The sequence below is a fragment of the Lepidothrix coronata genome, unplaced genomic scaffold (genome assembly GCF_001604755.1).
Source record: "Lepidothrix coronata isolate B3197 unplaced genomic scaffold, Lepidothrix_coronata-1.0 Scaffold158, whole genome shotgun sequence".
NCBI classification, from domain to species: domain Eukaryota; kingdom Metazoa; phylum Chordata; class Aves; order Passeriformes; family Pipridae; genus Lepidothrix; species Lepidothrix coronata.
Window position 1 is genome coordinate 702,368 of NW_016690338.1, and position 21,541 is coordinate 723,908.

General features: G+C 38.2%; 1 protein-coding gene across 2 annotated transcripts in view; it reads right to left on the bottom strand.

Annotated features, from left to right (window-relative positions):
• Positions 1-21,541, bottom strand: part of TRIO (trio Rho guanine nucleotide exchange factor) — a 248,016-nt gene that overhangs the window by 95,215 nt on the left and 131,260 nt on the right. For both annotated transcript variants that reach the window (XR_001877064.1, XM_017829066.1), the window contains exons 14-20: positions 20,473-20,668; positions 19,710-19,876; positions 12,814-12,933; positions 11,189-11,380; positions 10,237-10,386; positions 8,630-8,744; positions 3,118-3,233 (exon numbers count right to left, since the gene is read on the bottom strand). Coding sequence is in view for 1 of the 2 variants with exons in the window: in XM_017829066.1 (XP_017684555.1) it covers positions 3,118-3,233; positions 8,630-8,744; positions 10,237-10,386; positions 11,189-11,380; positions 12,814-12,933; positions 19,710-19,876; positions 20,473-20,668 (1,056 nt within the window). In the remaining variant the exon portion in view is untranslated. The remainder of the gene's footprint in view (positions 1-3,117; positions 3,234-8,629; positions 8,745-10,236; positions 10,387-11,188; positions 11,381-12,813; positions 12,934-19,709; positions 19,877-20,472; positions 20,669-21,541) is intronic.

Genomic DNA, 21,541 nt, shown 5'->3' on the forward strand with positions numbered 1-21,541 from the left:
AATCATCTACAATATCAAACAGTTCATAACTCTTAAATAATTCACTTAGTCTATGAAGCAATGCTTAAAGAACTAAAAATTACATATGAATCTGAATACTTCAGGGAAGTCCACTACAACAGGATTATAGCAGTCCACTGTTAAAAGGTTCTAACTGACTGTGTTTACAGTTTTGATAGTATACTCCCCAACTGAGAAAAAAAGAAACACTTTTTTGGTGCCACACAGGACAGCTGTACTCAGAAATATGCATTTTCCAATTTGTAAAAATGTACATAAAACCACCAAATGAGTAGGCTAAACTTTCCAAGCACGTAAGATGTAACTATCACTTCACTCTTTCTCTGACATATTCCAGCCTCATGAAGTATGGCCTGTGCTCCTAGAAATTCAACCTACAGCAGATAAGGAATGGTGAGATGTATCAGTTAAACCTACTAATGTACATATAGGTAGAAAAAGACAAGAACTAAGAACTGCAAACTAAAATTGTTTCTCTTCCACATCCTGACACCTTATTTGCTCACTATTATGAAAATGCTGATCCATGTTATTATCTATGCTCTACCCCCATTAATATCTGCTGCTCTTTTAAGCAAAACTCAGTGGTCACAAGGAATCTCTGGCTCCCAGAAAAACAAGTCATCTCAAACTGCTGCATAACAGTAAAAATCAACCTGAAGACTGTTTGCAGCTCTAAATGCAGGATACCTACAGCAGTACGTAGAGGTACATGAACTTAGAAACGTCTTGTTTCTGACAAAGCCAATATCAGATGTTCAAAGAGTTTAATACAGCTTGCTTAGAACCATCTTATTACTTAATGCATGTGTATCTTCTGTGACTTCAGTAAATACATACAGCACTAGACAAAAATTTAACACTCCGAGAGAAAAAGTAGTAGATTGCTAATGGGTCCTTGCTCCTCCCTTAAAAGGACAAACTGAAATTATGAGAGTTAATCTATCCACATTACCAAGAACAAAAAAAGTTTTATCTTGGTGGACAGTAGATATGTATTTTTCAAAAGCACAACCTTACACTGAATCAGAAAAGGCATTGTCTGTATTATAATTCCACCAACAACTTAAACTCATCAAAGCTGTGACAGAACAACTTTGTTTCCCTTACTTCCACTTAGGATGCTTTTGCATCTTGGTGCAAAAACTACAGTGAGTAGAAAGCCTTCAAAATCCAACACTGAATGTGAATGCTAGGATGCCATTTACCTAGTCACTTATTAGTACAGATGCAAGTCTGAGAAGATGGGCCTATACCTTTAAAAGTTCACTGATGGAAACAAACCAACAACTCTTGAACTACTATCAAAAAAAGCAACAATTCAACCAACCACCTCTATGACACCCTTTGTCATTCCAATGTCAATTTTTGCAAATGAAGACTGATATGGACAGGCAGCATGGCTACTGCTGATATTACTAACAACATTTGATACTTGCTTTTAACTTTTTAACATCTACCTTTTTTTAGTGGGTTTATTACACAATGCTGGAATCAATGGAACAAAACCTTCCCCTCCCCACATCATAGAATGGTTTAGGTTGGAAAAGACCTTAAAGATCAATTAGTTCCAATACACCCACCATGACAATGAAATGTTATCCTGTCATAACTTGTTGGCAGCTTTCTAGAGGCACAATATGACAAAGTTCATCCTGATTTAATTCCTACAATTTAGATCAGCTCTCATTTCATGTGAGCTATCACTACAAGAACTAGAGAAATCAAGTTAGGGATCAGATAGGTCCTTAATTCCAGAAAGATTTGAGGATCTACCATTGTCCTCACAAACTACTATAGTATCTGTTTCCATCAAAAGGGCATCCAGTTCTGAAAGCACAAAGAATGTGTTTTTCCATCTTCCAAACAGAAATCTAAATGAAGACAGCAACATTCCCTTTTTTTTTTTGGCTAATCAGTGTGGAGTCCCATATATGGTTTAGTTCGCTTTGCTTTTCAATGACTGAACTGGTGATTGCTGAAAAATGGGATTTGCAATGAAAATGCTGATGGATCTTTATTTCCACTGTTTGACTGTTAGTCAGTAATCTCTATACAAAACCAAGTAGATCATGTGCTTGGTAGAGGCTGAAATTAAGGTTATTCAAAAGTGGGGTAGGGGGTAGTGAAGAGGTGTCGTTGTTGTTTTAAAGAGGTATCAATCTTCAAATTCACTCCAAGATTTATCTTGTATTAATTTCTTTGTGAAAGCATGAAAGGCAGACTGGAGAATTTGTTCAAGAGAGCAAAACAGACCACGAGTATTTAAACTTTTGTCTAAATTGGCTGTCAGAAAGAAATAAAAAATTAGTTTTTTGAGTCCTTTAAAGTAGATCTAACTATATTTCACACTATGGGCGTTGTGCCCTTTTCTGCAGAACAGGAACAGATAGTTTCCTTTCTTTGTTCTATATCCAGTTAAAAAAAAAAAAAAGTGGTAAGAGACCATTGCAGATCATTCTAGTTACTCATTCTGCTTTGACCCCCCCTACTTATTTTTATGGCATGTGTTTTGATTAGTAAAGGAGATTTTTTTTGTGTGTGTGGTAGTTACTTAATAGTTCTTTCCAGACTGGTAAACTCAATAAAATACAAAGAGGCGGATCGACCATGCAAGACACCAAATATACACAGAATTGAAAAACCAAAGTAATTCAGTTATTATTGTTTAACGAGTTATCCAACTTGTCAGATTTCTAGAACTGTCAGTCAACTTAATTAGATATTTTTTCCGCAACGTCTGAGAAAAACGCTGCTGCCAGTTATTTTCCCCCGACAAATTAGGTGTGTGTGTAAAAGTTAACAAGCATAACAATTTGTCAAACACAAGCTTGCAGAAATGAGATTTGCCAGTACCAGATGAAGCTGGCAAAAGCAAAACACCACCTTTAAGTTACAGCAGTACAGGGACCCCGCTTCAACAAATTTAGTTTTCTGTATTAAAGGAAAGACAAATAATTTACCTTTCCATTTTGACCACTGATCTTTCAGCCATTCGAAATATTGAAGTCAACGGCAAATGTTTTACTGTGAGACAGAACAGTGTAATATCAACCCTCGATCACACCAAAGAGGATTTTTATATAAAACCCTCACCTGTTTGGCACTTCTTTCAAACACCACATACTGTTGGCATTGATCAAGACGTCTTTTACGCATGGTCCAATAATGCAGCACACGGTTCTCCCTCTGGAACAGCTCATTCAAGATATCTGAAGAAATCAAAATAGTTTCAATAGAGGTTATTATAACTAAAATTGAAATATCATATTAAAATCAGGAGAATAAAGTACTTTATATTGTAGAATTTACTATACGCTTACTCTTTTTGCTATTCTTTGTTTTGTTTTTTTCCCAATATTCATGAAAAACAGAGTGTTGCTTTTTCACTACTTACAGAAATGCTGGTTAAAGAAACTAGAGATGCAATTAAAACTTACTAGTGACACTCTTTTTTCTCTCAAATATTTTTCACGAAGAGACTGCCACTGCTTAAAGCAGAATTGAAAATGTAGTCTGATAAAGATGGTTCCTGAATGGAACCTCAGAGAGAATGAGCATGCACAAGTAATCACTACATGCTTAACATCTCATATTAATCGCAATTAAAAAAATATTGTCTTATTATCAGTTTCCTATAAAGTATTTTAATGATTTAATACATATGAACAAATACACAACCTTAAGTCACCACAAGATCAAATGCAGCACAAAAAGACAATATATGTACAGAAACTCAAGTAATAAAAATAGACAATTAGTAAGTTTATAATTCTCTATCACAAAAAAAAAAATTAAAACCCACACAGTATAATTGAGTAAGTTGACTTGTTCAAATATGAATGTTCACTGACCCTTGAAAGAATTTCCAGGTAATCAAATAATTAACTCTACAATTTGTTATTCTGTTCCTGAGCATCACGAACTGTCTGCCATTGAGAATTCACATCCACATCCCACTATTAACATGCAATTCCATATGTCCAACTTTTAAATTGTTCCTAGCAAAGGAACTCTGCTTCTTTAATGCTTATGGCTTTTATCACCAAACAAAGAAATTCTAGCAGTTTCTTATAAAGCTCACTTTACCCACTGCTGCTGTTCCGATCCGCTTAGATGCAGAGGGGAACCAGGTTCTAAAAACATTCCCATAAGCGAGATTAAGACACAAACGAGGCCAGACGCAGGATCCCAAAACAATAATTCAACTTTATTTTGTAACACAAAAGAGCAGAGAGAAAGAAGGAAGATAGAAAAGTGAGAAGAGCTAAGGGCAACTATTAAAAGCACAGGACAGGATTTACCACCACCATGAAGTGCTGCTGGCTTGCAAGCTGGTAGATCTCTGCTGGGCTTCTTTCCTGGTTGCCTTGTATCCTCCGAGGAACGAGCCGAAGCAGCAGGGTGAGTGGCAGCAGCTCCCCCCCAGCAGCCCCTGGGCACAGCCCTAAATACCCTCACCGTGGTAGCCCCTGGGTGCCCACTTGCCAGTTCACCAGTATCCGAGCAAAGGTTGCCTGGTACCAAGATGGGCCGTGAGTACCCACTGGCTGGTTCCCCAGTCTCCGAGCAAGATCTAGCTGGCATACCTTATATGGGAGAGTTCTTTCTGCGTTTTTTTGACTGCAACAACTTTTTATCTTTTTTGCTCATTTACCTGCCTCTGCTAGCTTGCTAGGTGCCTCCTTGAGCTTTTTCAAGTAGCTCGCCTCCTGCAGCAGCCTAGCTATGGCATCAAGGCTTTTAAACTCCATCCTCAAGACAATGGTGAAGCAGACTCCATCTTGTAATCAGTCCACTACAGCTGCTTCCAGAAAAGCACCTCTACTTGACTTTGTAGCTAATGCAAACCCAGTCTGCAAGCTGAGTCACAGGGAAATGGGGACACCCAATGTCTCCACCAGGTAATTCTGTCAGAAGTGCACAGAGCCAAAGGGGAGGTCTGGCAGAGGAGATGACAAAAAGGGATCATTCTTCACACTAAAGCTTTACTTGATTTTCTCTTACACCCACAGCTGGCTATTTTCCGTGATCCACAATTACAAATGGAGGATAACAGGTGCTAGGTGCCTTAAGGTCTCTGCATTCTGCTCCCCCACTGTGCAGGTCCACCATACTTCACCTTTCAAAAGCTAACAACTCCAAGATACAGTTTGACAGAGAAGCTCAAATAACAAGAAGATGGAGGGAAAAAGCATCTCTGTCTACCTCATCAGTTATCTGGGACCAAACACAACCACTTGTGACAGCCTCTCTGAATTATGAAACCTGTCTGCATCACTGCCAACATCCCCCTCCTTGGAAGCAAGTATTCCCACTTGCCACAGGGTGCTGAGATCACCCAGGACTTGCTTTTGGTTGGAATCTGGTCACTGTGGCCAAGGTTTTCTTTCTGCTGGTCAGGCTCTCCTCAAATAAGCCTCAACTGATCTGTCCCTTAGCCAAGCTATGAGCTGATCTGCTATGAACCTCTCCTACTTTCTCAGTTTTATTTCTGCCTTACGTCACCTCCAAAATGCCTGCTCAGAATATATGCCAGACTTAGGGAGGGAGGGAGCTGGGGAGGGGTGGGTGGGACACAATTACCATTATACAATGCAACACACCCAGCTGGACACACCATGTAAAAAGAGACATCTTGATAGTGACGCAAGCAAAGTAGTTCTGACAAAGAGCAAGCGAGGTGAATTTAGCAAACTGGAACAGCATTTGTTTTGTCAGGACATGATACAGATGGCAAGGCAGTGAGAGATATTTGGCTGGGCACTGTCAGTGTTAGTGCCATTAATTTCTTGGACTGACAAGGAAGAGAAAAAATATTCTATAAAATACTCTAAGAAAGTTATAGAACATCAATATTTAATACTAGGTTTGGAAAAACAGCTCTATCTCAAGCCATCTGAACTACAGTCTCTGTTGTTATTTTCTTTTGATTCCAGCATTTGTTAGGACTATTTTCTAACCTTCCAGGCTCAAAGAGCTCTCAGTTGTCTCTATGCATCCTGTACCCTCTATCAACCTATCTAAAAATATAAGCACCATTAGGCAAGTTCCTGTACAATGTTCAGTTGCAGCCTGTACAGCAGAAACAGGTAACAGAGAAGCATACAAACTTAGCAGCAGAAACAAAGATGAAGACGCCCCATTTCTGAGCTAACTTAATTACTTCTGAGTAATTGTCACCAATTGAATCTACCTGCCACAGCACAGTTTTAGGCCACAACTCTTTCCTAAATTAAGAGAGTATTTGGATACTCTGAACTGCACATCAAAGAAATAATTTACACTGGTATGCAGGGACAGAGGGACACCTCTCAGAGTTCAGTATCACTGCAATTCCTGTTTCCCATGAAGCATGTTCTTAGCTAAACTTCGCCTAGATTAAGACATTGCTTTTCTAGGTATTTGCAGCTGGGGATAAGAATCAAGTACGCCACTGAATGAGGTTTTTCAAAAATGTTCAGCAGTTCTGTAAGAACCCGAACTTAAAAGTTACTCGAATTTTTAAAGCATTAATGTACTATACACTGAGTGCAGTATGCCAGTTTCAAGCATACACCTGAGTATGAGTGTGTAATGCTCTAGTAAAATGCATGTAATCTCTATTTCACCAAAATAAAATAAACACACTCTATTTTTTTCCTCCATTTAGAAAAGGAGATGAAGAGAGGTTTTTTTTTTTCCTTACATGCATATGTGTACATGAAGAACAGAATTTAAATCATTTGGTCAGCTACTGCCATAGCATTGAGACCTAACACGAAGGGAGTCCTAACTAGTTCTATCTCGACTCATGTTTAATTATCAGCAGCATATATTACATAGCCTATAGAGGAAAAAAGTTAGAGCACATAGCTTATTTTTTCTGCTTGGGGATTTTTGCTGCTTTTTTTGCTGCTGTTTAGACATGTATCACTCATCTAGAATTTTACATGTACACAGAACATGCACAGCACTATTGTTCTGACGTATAATTATTATTCTGAAGGATATTAGAGGAGACCTTTCTACTCTTTCCTCACCTGAACACATTTTACCTTTCTCAGAATGACTGTTTCTACACAGATTTCCAAACTGCATTTTTAAAAAGTTTGCCTAGTACTCAATAAGCTACAACTTCCTGCTTGCTTTTGCTTTGTTTTCATTGTCTACTACTGAGACAAAGCAACACTTCTTCAATTATTGATAGTGCTGGCAGTTATGCTGAGATTTTGTCTTGCACAGTTCTATAAATGTTGATGTCTTGGCAACAGCGGAAAAACAATCCTTAGTCTTAGCTCTATGTGCTAAAAGTTTCAACTGCCACAATCCAATTATTTCCTTAAGAGTGGAAAGTATGGCCAATACTCTATCATCTTTCCAACACAAAAATTCAACACAGGAAGACCTTCAACTTGAGCACTGTCAGATATATGGGTAAGTTTAACACAAACTACTTTTCCATTGCAGTAAAGTGAAGCAGTGAGCATGTCCCTTTCTAGTAGAGTCATCAAGTAAATTAGAGCTGAAGTGACCTCTGGAGGCCATCTGTTTCAATCTCCTCTTCAAAGCAGGACTAACTTCAAAGTTTCTCAGGGGCTTGTTCAACTAAGTTCTAAAAATTTTTGAGGGCAGAGATTCTACTACCTCTCTAGGCTACCTGCTCTACTCCATATTGCTGTAACACTTTCTCCCATTACAGAATTTTCCTTGCTGCAACTTTTCCTCTGGACCTATCGCCATGTTCCTCTTGAGTTTGGCTCCATCGTACGCACAATCCCCCTTTGGGTAGCTGCAAACAGCACTTAATCACACAATTAAACTTCTCTGGTTTTGAGTCTGTAGCATAGCCAGAGTGTTCAGTCACAGCTTCAAAATGCACAGAGAGGAATACAACTCGCAATTAAATTAGTAAAATGCAATATTTACTACTGAATCTCTCTGATCTCTGTTCTGCCTACCTCACACATCAGTTACACATATCCTATTAATTTTTGCTCTTTCTTCCCTGAAAGCCCTACAGATCTCTCTCTCTTGATTCCCTAGAATGCATATTATACCTTAAAGCTGCACAACATATTATTAATCATAGCAAAAGCCAAGCCTCATATAGTAGCTCTTTCCTGCTTCTCCTCAGGTACTACCTATCTACTCAACTAATTTAAATATGATGTCAGTTATCCTATACTTCATAAAGTTATCCAATACTAATTCAAACTATATAAAGGGCCCAAGGGCATAACTCAAGGGATTACCAGTGGGATCACTGGCACTCCCAAGGAACTTACAGAATGCACAACGAGCTCCCATCTGGCTTCAGACCAAACATTATCATATTGAAGTTTACTATCTCATTGTCTCAATAAAAACAGCACATTTGAGTCTCAAATTGAAAGAAGATTACATGTAAGCAGCAGATAAATAAATTCCAAGCAACTTCACTTGAGTATAAAAGACTTCGAAGACTGGCAGATCCTTCCAAGTGTGCGAGTAATTTTAATTGTTTCCTGTTAAGTCTGACAGAACTCTTTCCACCTGGGCAAGCTTCACTGCCCCATCACCACACATACCACAGCATGTGATGACCATATTTTTGTGTGTAACAAAAAAAGAACAAGAAACCCCTTACTTTTCACTTGTTGTTCAGGTGCTTTGATGTGCGTCACCATCCCGGGCATGTTGACGCTGTTCCTGTGCAGGTATTTCAGGAAGACATCAGCATTCCTTCGAGCCAGCGTGCAAGCCTAGAGAGAGTCAGAGGTATTACTTTATTTGAAGGTGCACAGATACACATCCAGAAAGAGATTAAGGATCTTCTTCACCCCTTTTTGAATATTTCTCACACTCTCCAATTTTGGAAAGCATTGGTTGTTAAATTTTTGCACAAGTAAGCCAAGCCAACCCAACTATTAAACCAGTTTTTCCACCAAATAGCAGTTAAACCTTTCTTACCTAGCAGGAAAAAAAAAAACAAAACGAAACAGACAAACAACTCCAAATAAAATGCTATTCCTTTTCATCTGAAGATCCTGAAGAGCAATTACCTGCTCTTGAGCTTTTAGTGCGACTCAGAGCTCACAGAGAAGTTTATTTAGAGTATGAGCCATGTGCCACCTGAAGTTTGTTTACTGTGTAAACGGAGTGCACCTGCTTATGTACTCACTTGGATATTCCAAAACATCCATTAGTACTTTAAACAAAAAGTAAATGCTCTGCTAAAGTGAAACCAAAAGTGCTAAACTAGTAAGACATGCCCTCAAAATATTAAGGCAAGGCCTTGAGAGCTTTCAAACCTTGCCACTGTAATGCCAACACTCAGCTCAGCTGTCTTCTTCATCTTAACATACACCAAGCACTACATATGGGTTGGCTACCTTATTTCTAATACCTGGAATGTGGAATGCTACTTCAAAAGATTAAAGGTAGCATGGTTTGATACAGTAAAAAAGGAACTAAATAATTTCTCATACCATTTAAAGACAAAGTTGGTAACTCATGCCAGCTGCAGAAGGATCTATTTGGCAGTATACTTTGAGTTACACTAATATGCTTTTGAGTGTTGTAGTCTGTGCACTGAGGACAAAAAGGTTTTTAACAAAAAAGTTTTATGCTCTTAGTCTTTTATGGTGATGCCGGAAAATGCCTTTGATTACAGAGTTAGTTACACTGTTCTGCAAGCATCCATTACATATTTAATTCAGTATGATCAATAACCTTCTTCACTAGGACATTTGTTGGAACAAAAATCTTTAATTTATCTGAAAACTGTTACACAAACCCAACTACTCCCAGATGCTTGTCTACCAGTTTCCTCCTCCTGCACTCCACTGCAGTCCAAGTACATCAGAGAGCTGCTCTGATGCATAGGCAGCAATGGCACTATGTGACTGTCAGTTTCTCTTCCAAAGCAGCAGCCTTTAAGCATTCTTTAGAATGACAGTTGCTCAAAGCAGTGATTTCCAATTCCTCTTCCATCACACTGGGAGACCTGACATCTACTGACGTTCAACAGGAAATATATTTATAAAACTGGCTACAATTTTATGCACTTGAAAGTATTCTCTTAATCACTCTCACAAGCAGTTAACACATTACTTTCCACAACTTCGCACTGGGACATACCTGTAGTTTAAGTGGGCACTGTTGCTTTCCACAGCAATTTCAGAACTGTAAGAGTGAGCGTTTGCCTGCATGTTTTCCAAGACACAAAAGGCTACAAAACATCGTCAACCTTACCTTTAGGAATGCCTCCTTCTGTTCCAGGTGTTTGCTTATCATGGGAGTAACATGATCTGTTTCAGAGTTGGGACCCAGTTTGTCTGCTCCCCCACACCAATCTTCTTCTCGCTTATATTCTTGCTCCAGGCTTTCCAGTACACTGCATACCTATCATGAAAAACGAGACCAGCTCAAATACAATTCAGTAAGAGAAAAAAAATCAAAATTCAAGCCTAAATAAAAGGAAAACCAATCTACCTCTTACATATACCTCAGCTTCTGACATATTTTGACCAGGACATAAGAGAAAGCAATAAACTTTGGCTGTAGGTCTGCAAGCATTGGCCTGCTTATGTGCAATTGCTCAGAGGCTATCCCTAAAGTTGTTCATCTTTCTCTGCCTCTGTGATTGCATAACACAGGATGGGCTGAAGTTATGACTGCACCGGAAGCAACCTTGCCAACCTTCCCCCAAACTTTTCTGTGGACAAGTAGGATGGAGCTGATTTTTCTCTGACTCCCACAAAAAAACCTAGAATTAGCCATCTGAAGCACTTTCATTAAAACCTACGTGTAACTTGTTTATGGTTTAAGCAAAAAACAAGCAAAAAACCAACAATAAAACTTGTACAGTGTGCCTTATCTTGAAAATATTCTACAAAACTTTTCTCAGTAAAAAAGTAAGAATATGAGGAATTTGAAACCACTGCCCCTTGTCATGTGGTTTCAGGCCTGGTAAAAAGTTGTTGCTTTATAAGACCCCTTAATTTACTGAAAGGCTGCAACACAAGGTTTCTCATTCTAAGGCAGCTGGTGAGAGGATTTGCTTTTTGCATTTTTTTGTATAACCGCAACTATTGCAAATGGGTAAATACAACCAAACCTAGGCAATCATTTTTAAGGTAATGCTGTTCTATGCCACACTGAGGAACTAACCAAGGCAGACACAGGTCAGGTAGCATTTCTGTACCTGTTCAGAAGTTTTATAGAAGGCAACAGAGGCATTCACAAGCTTGAGACGGTCCTCCATCTTCAGCATCAGCTGTTGCCAATGGGAAGCAACCTTCTCTGCACACTCCCGGATCATATCCATATCATAGTGATTAGCCTGCAGCATTGCTTCTGCCTTCTGCTGAACCTGCAGGGCACTTTGATGTGTTTTCTGACAAGAGGTGAAAATTCAGGAGTTCAGTGGAGCACTTGAGTTCATTTGCTTGAAGACCTCAAAGGGTCACATTTCCACTTGTGTCAATGACACTTCTATACGTGCACAAACACCCATCAACTAAAAATAACTGTCTAATATTAGTTACTGTGTGACTTCTCTATGCAAATACAAAGGAAGTTAAGTCCTGTAGAGATTTAACATCAAATCAACACTAAACAGCAGCTCGTAACAAATAGTCACTGTCTAGCATTAAGCCACACGTGACTTATCTATGTTGCTGTACATACTGTTATAATTATGAATTTCAGGTTGATTTTCTTTCTCTTCACTTTAAAAAAAGATGAAAAGGATGTATATCTTATTTTGGCTTGATTGCTATTCCTGTCCTTACAGCATTAACTCCAGGTCTTTTGCACATCAATAGCGAACAAAGAAAGGTACAGGCAGGAAAGTCAGTAAATAAAGACGACTCTCTATTAATTGTAAGCAAATTTCTTTTTAACTGTATTTGTATAAACATACACTTGCCTAAAATCAAGGAATAAAAAAAAAAAGAAGGGGTTAAATACTAAGTATTATTATACCTAAGTAAAGAATGATCCAGAAAATACAGATTTTAAGCTTCCCAGTAATTTATTTTTAAATTGACAAACACCTAGACATCTCATAATTTTTACACTTAGGAATTACCAAAGCTCTCAAAATGAGGGTGCATATAGTGTAAACTATAAAGACAACAAACATGAAAGAGGTAATGCAAGTCAGAGTACTTCTGAAAATAGTCTACCCAAACAATCATAACATCATTAATATTTCAACATAAGTTCTTTAAAAATATATACTATATATATTCAATATTACTGAAGTCCCTCAGTAATGCATATAAATTAATAATACCGCATTTTAGTCAATCTTAAGAACTCTGCCTATTGTTTTGCAGCAATATGACCAATTTAATAAGCTTAGTTTGAAGTCATGGCAGGGGAACTGACACACCACCACACAAATTTCAGTGAAACCTACTCGCAAACAAAAATGGAAACATTAAAGGATCACATCAGAATACATAAAACTGATGCTTGTTGTTCCATTTATTTTTAACTTTTATAATTACCATTAGATGTTACATTCTAACAAAGGAAAACACCATTTTCAGTAAAATTACTGTGAACAGCTATCAGTTCACAAGGATGCAAAAAGGAAAAAGGCACTGCAAAGATGTTCACCTGGAATTGCAGCTTCAAAATGAACAAGAACAAAAAAAACATCTTCCCAGTAAGTGTTTTTATCTCTTTGCCATAAGATTAGTTCAACAGTTTTTCCTAAACGAAAAATATTGTAGCACAAACCCAAAAGTGCTATTTAGAGAGACTGATGAACTGTAATACAAGACATCTTGACTATGGTCACTAAAATGGTGGTTTTACCTCTATTGCATGTTGAAACTGCTCATGCTCCCTCTGTAACTGTTCTGCCTCTTGCAAAGAGCTAGCAGTGATAAGCCCAGCATTTAACATTGACTCTCCATTTCGGATCCAGCCCAAAACCTGTGACAAAAGAGAAGACCATGAAATATGTAATTCCACTGCCAACTAGCAAAAAAGCATCATTGTAGGGACAAAAACATTTATGGTCACATTAGTATGGGAATTTATAATGAAATCATTTATTAATTACATATTACAGTGAATTATATATAGAGTCAGCACAGTGAATGATATTTACTATAATTTCACTGAGCTAACAACTCACAGCTTTCAGTCAACTACTACGTGTTTGTGGTTTCAGTTCATACTCTGAGCAAGGCTGTGTTTCTGAATACCGCTTCTGTCACCTGAAAAACTGGAACAAGTTACAAGCAATATTTGCCTAAAAGCCAGTGTCAGTAATGTAAATTGAAGACATATAGCCTAGCAAAAAGTACGCAAATAATTTTGAATATTAATGTTGAGAAAAATGCGACCATTAAGTGTCTTCTAACTGCTTGAAGATTTTCAGTTTTCAGAATGTGCCTTCTTTGACATGTTCAGTGAAACTGGAAAAATCCCCCGGTGGGCTGAAGCCTCAGGAGACCACCTTGTACATTCCTTATCAACAACAGGAACATGCAACCTTAAGACCCCTCCCAAAAGTTCTCTACCTTGTTCGTTACTCAAGACTCTAATCTCACACTTTCACTAGCCAGTTTTATCACCCTAAGTCTTTCTAAGGTCTAACACTCAAATCTCTCTTGCTTTAATTTTGGCTTTCATTTCTCCTGCCTAAAATCAGGGTGGGGGAGGAAGAAGAAAATGAGGCATTTTCTCCCTCTTAGCATCAGCTTTGTTTTTCCCCCTCCTCTCTCCATCAAGAACATCACCTATGCCCCCCTTCAGACTTCTCTTGCTGACCACAGTCTCTCTCTTCAATCTCTCCCATGTGAAGTTAGTTGCCTTATTTTTCTCACTGCTCTTTTATGAGCTCTCTCCAGTTGACAACCATGACTTCAGTCATAAGTTTTCAAATACTGAGTAAAACTGGACATAATTCAGGTTATCCACTGTCATCTGTTCAACTTTTCTATGGAACTGCTGCCCAGCCAGTAATCGCATCTGTATTTATTCAGTTGATTATTCTTGCCAGTACATCATGCTCCGTATTTTTCACTATGAAAACTCATATCCTTCTTAGAGCCCAATTCTCCAATACATCAAGATAATTCTAGACCACAATCCAGTGCCTTCTGCTAAACTCAAATCCCTGTTCCAGCTTCTTTTGCCTTTAACTTCAAATTTAAAAGCATAATCTCTACTCTAACACGTACATTTTCTGACTGACAACACGAACTTGTGGTATCCAAATACAGACATCTACAGATTTAATTTTTTTTTTTATTTTTAAATCTGTTTTGCAATCCATTGAGTTTCTTAATAACTTTTGTTACTGATTATGGTTTTTCAGCAAGTTATCATTCATGGCAATGTAGTCTTATATGACTTTCTCACAGTAAGCTTGAGCCAGACAGACTGAGCTAAACTATTTTAAAAGCTTTAATACTGCTTTTCCACCCCTCCCAGAAGAGCTGTTACCTTGTCAGGAAAAAAAAAAAAATTATCAATGGGAAGCTATGCTTAATTAATGTGTTAGCCTTTTCTCCTCTCCTTGTCACTGTTCAAGTTTAGTAATCTACTTGTTTCAATACTTTTCCTTGGAATTATGTAGCTGACCTATAATCCTCCCTTAGCTAGTCCTTTCCCACTTTTGAGAAGTAGATGTTGAGTTCCAGGCCTCCAGAATCTCATCCAATCTCCTGATGTTTGGAAATGATAAGCACTGTCTATGACATTATTTCAGGCAGTTTTCTAGGTATTTTACGGTGAATTCCTTTGGGCCCAATTGATTGAACATCACCAGTTTAAGCGTATCTTCTCTAACTCCTTCCTACTAATTGATTTTAGACCTTTAACCACTGATAATCAATATTTGAAATACCAAATCACAGTTAGGTCTTAACACTACATACTCTCATCTAGTGATCCACACATGACACTACCATTAATGCTACAGCAGCACATTATTATTAAGTAATCAGGATGATATGGCTGTAGCCATAGACTGAAAACATGGGCAAAAACCGAGAAAACTACCTATTAAAACTCAGTTCCTCAAAACCAAACAGCATATGTGGTCTACATCCAAAGTACACTGTAACATTTAGTCTAACAGTATGAACAACTGAGGTCTAGCCATCTTGACACAACATCTATTGCCTCAAATCTGCATCACAAGCTAACCCTCTGTCTTACAGTTACCCCGACTGCAATGTTGTTGTATTATTAATGCAGTTTTTCCCACTTCTATCTGCACAACAAATAGCTAACAAGTTTTTTTCCACCCTGATAGCATGTATTTTAATTCTTCTATATAAATTCTGCAAGTCTGTGGAAAAGAATAAGTCTGCAGTGTAGATGGAGGGCATGACAGCACCTCCCAGGTTTTTTTAAATCTCTTTTTTATTTCTATTTTGTCTTAGTAGTAGTGGTTTTAAGCTCCATCTCTACCTTACAAAATAATTCCTCCAGGTATAGTGTAACAAAACACACCTTCTTAGGACTCTAAAATAGATTTAGCCTTCTTCGAGAATTTTAATGAAGGAAAATGCTTAAACAGCACCAATCAAAAGCTCCTCTTGACTCGGCATCCCGCCATACACAGTAGAGACAGGTAGCACAGAACACAAACACAATGATTTGCCCTCCTGCTTGGTGTGGGTCAGGGTGCAAGTCCAGAAGCTGGCGAACTCACAGGAGGAACTCTGCCAGTAGTCCCCTGCCCTCTGCTCAGACTCAAGGGGAAAATATAAAGTAAACAGTGAATAGTAATATCAAGTAAATAGTGAGCATGTTCCTTTTCCAGGGCTGCTGCCTTCCTGGGTTTGTTGGCATGATCCCATCAGCTCACTGTCTGGGTGAACCACACCCCCCATCTTTCCCCTCGCAGCTTTCAGCAGGCTATAAAAACATCAGTACAGCATCAGCAAAACAGTGGAAATGAAACAGAATTTGGGACACTTGAAAGGGTCAAATAGGCAGGTCTGTTAGATAAATGCTTGATTTAGGATTAGTTTCTTGGACTGATTTTTGACTAAACATTATTATGAGACAACCTGCTTCAGTCTGCTGTCCTAGCTATGCTTTCACATCCATATGGCATTATACGGAGTGCCAGGATACTCTTCCTGAGTAGTATTTTGGGATAATCAGAGCTCAAGCACCAAGCTAAAAGATCTCCTTGTGAAAGACAAAGCAGCTCAAGGTACTTTTGATGATACAAGTATCTGTACACTGTTGTACAGATATGAATATATAGCTATATACCCAAGAACATACACCATGATCGGAACCGCAGATAATATTGCACTAAAAAGGCTTATTGAGCATGCTAAAACCAGTTGGACTGGGTTTGGGGCTTGGTAGAGATTTTGACCTTAAACAGAATAGAGCATTCATTCTACAAAGTGAGTATGCGGGAGTGATTGCAACAATAAGTAATCCAACAGCTGTATTTTATGTGATTAATAAAAAAACCTTTGTCTGGCAAACATGCAAGTGGAGCTCTGGATGAGACAGATATTATATTTCTCTGCCTCCACCTATTCATATGTCCCTGCCCTGTAAAAAATGGTCACATTTTCCTTTCCATGTTGTTTTTCCCCACATATAGCTGTCACTTCCTATGTCAGTCAGAAACTTCTTCCCCCAATCTTCCAAGGTTTTTCTACATTGTAATCTTCTACCTGGTCTTGCCCTTTCTGCACCTCTGACATATCAAGTTGACAAGTGAACTCTTTGCAGGTTTTCTTTAAACCTCTGTTTGTCTTCTGGCCCTTGTTTCCTCCTAGTACTGAGGCTTGATCTATAGAACTTCAATGCAGAATTACTGGTACACTAGTTAAGAGAGAAGAAATACTGAATGCTTTTATCTTCTTTCTGTGCTTATATGATAAGAATTCACTAAGTTACAAGTTTCACTACCTAGTACTGAAGAGAATCTTTGCAAGTATTTGTCTAAATTCATGTTGTATTTCAGTCTAACCTCTTTGCATAACTACAAGCTATATATTTTTATGTATTTTATATAGATAGATATATACATATGGGTGAGTGAAAATTCAATAGCAGTAATGTTGATTTGGCAGGAAAAATTCAAATGGAAATGTTGTTAGAAATCTTGCTATAGAGACAGTATCCCATCTACATAATAAGTGCATTTACACCCAATTCGTTAACAATAAATCTGATAGAAAATCACAGTAATTGAACTGGAAAACCATGTGTTCACTGCTTCAGGCAACAAAATATAAACAAAGCAGACTGAAGAGGACGTTTATCATGCCATTTTACTCTCAGGTAAAGCACCTGCTGTGACCTGCTCAGCTATGAAGTTTTTCCCAGTGTAGAGGATTCAGGAGAAGATCATGCTTTCTGATACTTAATAAAAACTAAAATAAATCAGATATGGTTGTCTGAAAATGCAACTGAAATCACAAAACTAGGAGTTAGTAGCCTCAAAGCCATTCAAAAGGGGATCAAAAGAAATCCTGTGAGACAATGTACTAACATTCAGTTTTAGTTCTGTTCAATTTTTAGGCCTCAGGTTGGGGAAGTATTGCAGGTTAATCTCTGCAATAAAAATCTGGAAAAGTAATAAACAAACATTCTGTCAGCTACATGTTTATGTTGGTTTGTTTGAAAATTCACACCTACTACAGCATGTAATTCAACATATAGAGGTATGTTCTAGGACTATAAAACAGAATACACTTTTTCTTCCAAATCCCAGTCTACCAGGAAAAGCCAGCTGGTTAGAATAGTGTACAACCTATATCTTTATTATAGGATAAACTCTTTTTTTTCAAGTGCTTTCTTAAAAATCTGAACTTCTCTTGAGTTTTCAGTCAGGGCTAGCAGTAGTTCAAAAAAGTTACGAAATTCTTACAGAAGGACCTACAAATCACATACTAACTGCAACATGGATATTCCTCTACAATTGTGATGTTCATAATCTGTCTATATCTGCCAAAATACAGGACAGTTGTTCCACAAACACAGGATTTAAACACATGTGTCTTTCTTGTCACATTTAACTTGCATACAAACAAAGCTAGTGGAGCAATGCACTCACTTTATTGTGTGATCATGCAATATAGATAACTACTTAAATAGTGTCTCTTTGAAACATTACCTAAAAAGTGCTATATTCTGTTCTTTTACTGAATGTTATTTCAGTGTCATGGAAATTAACAATTTCTTTTTTTTACTAACCCATCCCATCCTTACCCACTGATGTACCACAAAGGGATGAGACTGCCTCAGCTGGCATTCACTTATTTTTTTTTTTATTATTTTTTTCTTTCCTTCACAGATGTGCACTCTTTTCCTTTATCCTCAAGATAATATGCAACTGAGTACAGAAACTATCCTGATCTACAAGAACTGTACCTCAACCATTACTCACGTGAAAGGAATAATCTCTAATTTGCATTTATGAAGATAAGTGTTAAGATGGATACAGGACAGTTCAGCAGAGTATGCAAAGGCTAGAAATACAACATAATATATTTGATTGATGCCTATATTCCACTAACAGAGGCACGACCATTTTCTTGCATTCCTTTAAGTCAAGACTACACAGAGACTTTGCATCTGCTGCTACAGAGTAACCAACCACTGCCTGGAAATACTTCGGGAACCTCTTGTTCACCTCTCCTAATCCTAACTGGACACCTTCTATATTCCTTTGCAATTCTGGGGCTGTCAGTCACGGTCACATGAGGGAGATGAATTTTTTAAGAGCTCATGACAAGCAGGAGAAAGGACAAGTTGCACTGGCAGCCATTATGGACCACAGTAAAACAACAGACTGTGGCAGACTTCTGTGATGCTGCCAAGTGTGAGAAAGATCAAAACTTCTTACCTTCTCTAGTGTTCTGTTTCTTTTTTAAACTTTCACCTACTTCAGTGGTTTTGCCCACAGTATCTCAAATTCACCAAAGGACCTCAAAAGTTGCTCCTTTATTGCCAGGAAAAGCATAACCTTGTTTTAATTCTCATGGAAAATAAACCGTGTTGATATTATGTTATCACTATTTGTAGATCTTTCAAACAAATTACCAAACAGAATTAGGCCAGTACGCAGGGACTATGACTAAGCATTTTCATTCATCACCACACAGATGATAAAAGTATGAGTTTAACATTAGTTCAAATCGCTCTACACTTCAAATACTTGACTTGTATTTATAGAATTACAAAGTACTTTGGGTCAGAAAGGATTAAGATCATCAAGTCCAGCTGTTAACCCAGCACTGCCAAGTCCAGCACTAAACCATGTACCTCAATGTCCCATCTATATGTCTTTTAAATATCCAACACTAACCTAAACCTCCTCTGGCACAACTTGAGGCCTTTTCTTCTTGTCCTATCACTTGCTACCTGGGAAAAAAAACCACAGAAAAAAACCCCAACCCCCACTTTGATACAACCTCCTGTCAAGTAGCTGCAGACAGCGATAAGGTTTGGCCTGAGCCTACTTTTCTCCAGGCTAAACAACCGCAGCTCCCTCAGCTGGTCCTCATATGACTTGTACTCTAGATCCATGCAGCGATATGGACGGGTGATGCAAATTAAAAAAACGCACTTGATGTTAACGGCGGATGAAGTTTCTTAGGTGGACAAAGTCCTTCCCCACTCCCAGTGAAAGACGTTATACAGCTGGAAGTAATGGGAACAGAGCTCTCCAGGAGGTGAGGAACAGCTATAATGGGGTGCGGGGTGGGCCGTACCTGCTTGACCTCGGCCTGCAGGTGGCGCAGCTGCACGCACTGCTCCAGGTGCTTGCGGTGCTGCTCGGCCGCCACGTCCAGCTCCTGCTGCTTCTCGTGCAGGAACTCCAGCAGGTCCTGGACGCGAGTTGCCATGTCTACGTCTCTGTCGCAAAGCAGCTCGACACCTGCAATCAGCCAGTCGTTTATGAATGACTTACAAGGTTTCTGAAGAGAAATAACCCATTTCCATTGTTTTACACTTAATTTTCTTGTTTCTTTGCCAAGTTCAACTTAATCCTCAGAGCACTTCCATTATGAGCATAGGTTTTTGCACTCTAAAAGTGCAATATTATTTTTTTTTAAAGTCTGATATTTACTCTAGGTGACTGTACACAGTGAAAAATATCACATGAAGGGGCATAAGGAACAAAAAAGGAAGACATTACTTGAAAACTGAAAATTTTTGCTTGACTGCACTGATCTCATTAATTATAAAACTTACTCCCCCTTATTTACTCTAATTTTACTGAATTGTTGAGTGAAATCCCTTTCTTTAAAAACTAAACATCTTCAGATGTTGCCAACTCTTTGAAGAAAATTATGTGCCATAATAATAGTATGCTCTCATGAACACTATCATATGATCTTAGTATAAAGGAGCCCACATGTCTCCAGTTTACAGTTAATCAGCATCTCTGTTATTTTCACACATCCCATGGAGAGACAACTGGATAATTCTTATAAAGCCACTGCCTGAAATAGCACAAAGGAGCCATCTTACCAGATGCCTGCACTTCATTGACATACTGTAGCAGATCCTGCCCTTGGTGGATGACATCAAAGGTCAAGTTATTCATGGTCAGGGCTTTGTCTGCATGATGCTGGAGCCTCTGTTCTGCTATTGTAAGATCTTCAGTGTCGAAGTCATTCATCTGCTGAGAGAGCTCATCATTCCAAGACTCGAGGTCTGAAATTATCTGGTGAAAAAAGGAGAACGATAATGTTCAATTACTCATTACACAACACAATACAGTTAATTTCCAATGTTGCACTTATGACCAAGGTAGGGAACTCAAGTTGCTCACTGCTGATTAACTTCACTGATCAGGTTCAAACATGGTTCAGACACAGGCTATCTTAGCATGGATTTTAACTTTTGGGAAACAAACAAAAAGACTCTCTTTGAGAACCACTACAGTTCTCCTTCAACCAGTGCTTGCAACCCTACAGGCACCCATATCTTATTTAAGGCACACTTTCATTAACACGACTTGTGAAACAGATAAAGTTAACATGTCTTTATCTCCGCTTTTAAAGGAAAATGTGGATCTGAAACATCTTTTCAATTCTTCAAACTGTACCAAGTAATAATTCACACATCAAGATTCAGCTTAGTTTACAATTATGCCAGTCTTGAGTCCTTTTACAAGAAAGCCACCTCTACCCTTCTGTGGGCAGGAAGCAACAGGCTGTGAGCGTCTTTGACTTCTGCCTGACAACTGAGAAGCTCACTTATCACAACGCTGGGTACTTAGTGAATGGTGTAAAATCAAAAGCAGACTTTATTACAATATTACTGCAATGTCAGAGCTAAATTTGATTGCTGACATCTTTCGGCTACACTTCAGTTTACAATTCAATTCTGGATTTTATTCTTAATCATAAGATGTCCAAAGAAAGGTAGCTAAAAAAGTTTTGGGGTTTTTTAACATATGCATCACAACAATAAGTCCTCCTGGTCTATCCACCCAAGTGCATTTTCCAAATTATATGGCAAAGTCTGGCTGAAATATAAAATATTCCTTTTAATTGGGATACAAAACTATTTTTAAGGTTAACAGATAATGCTT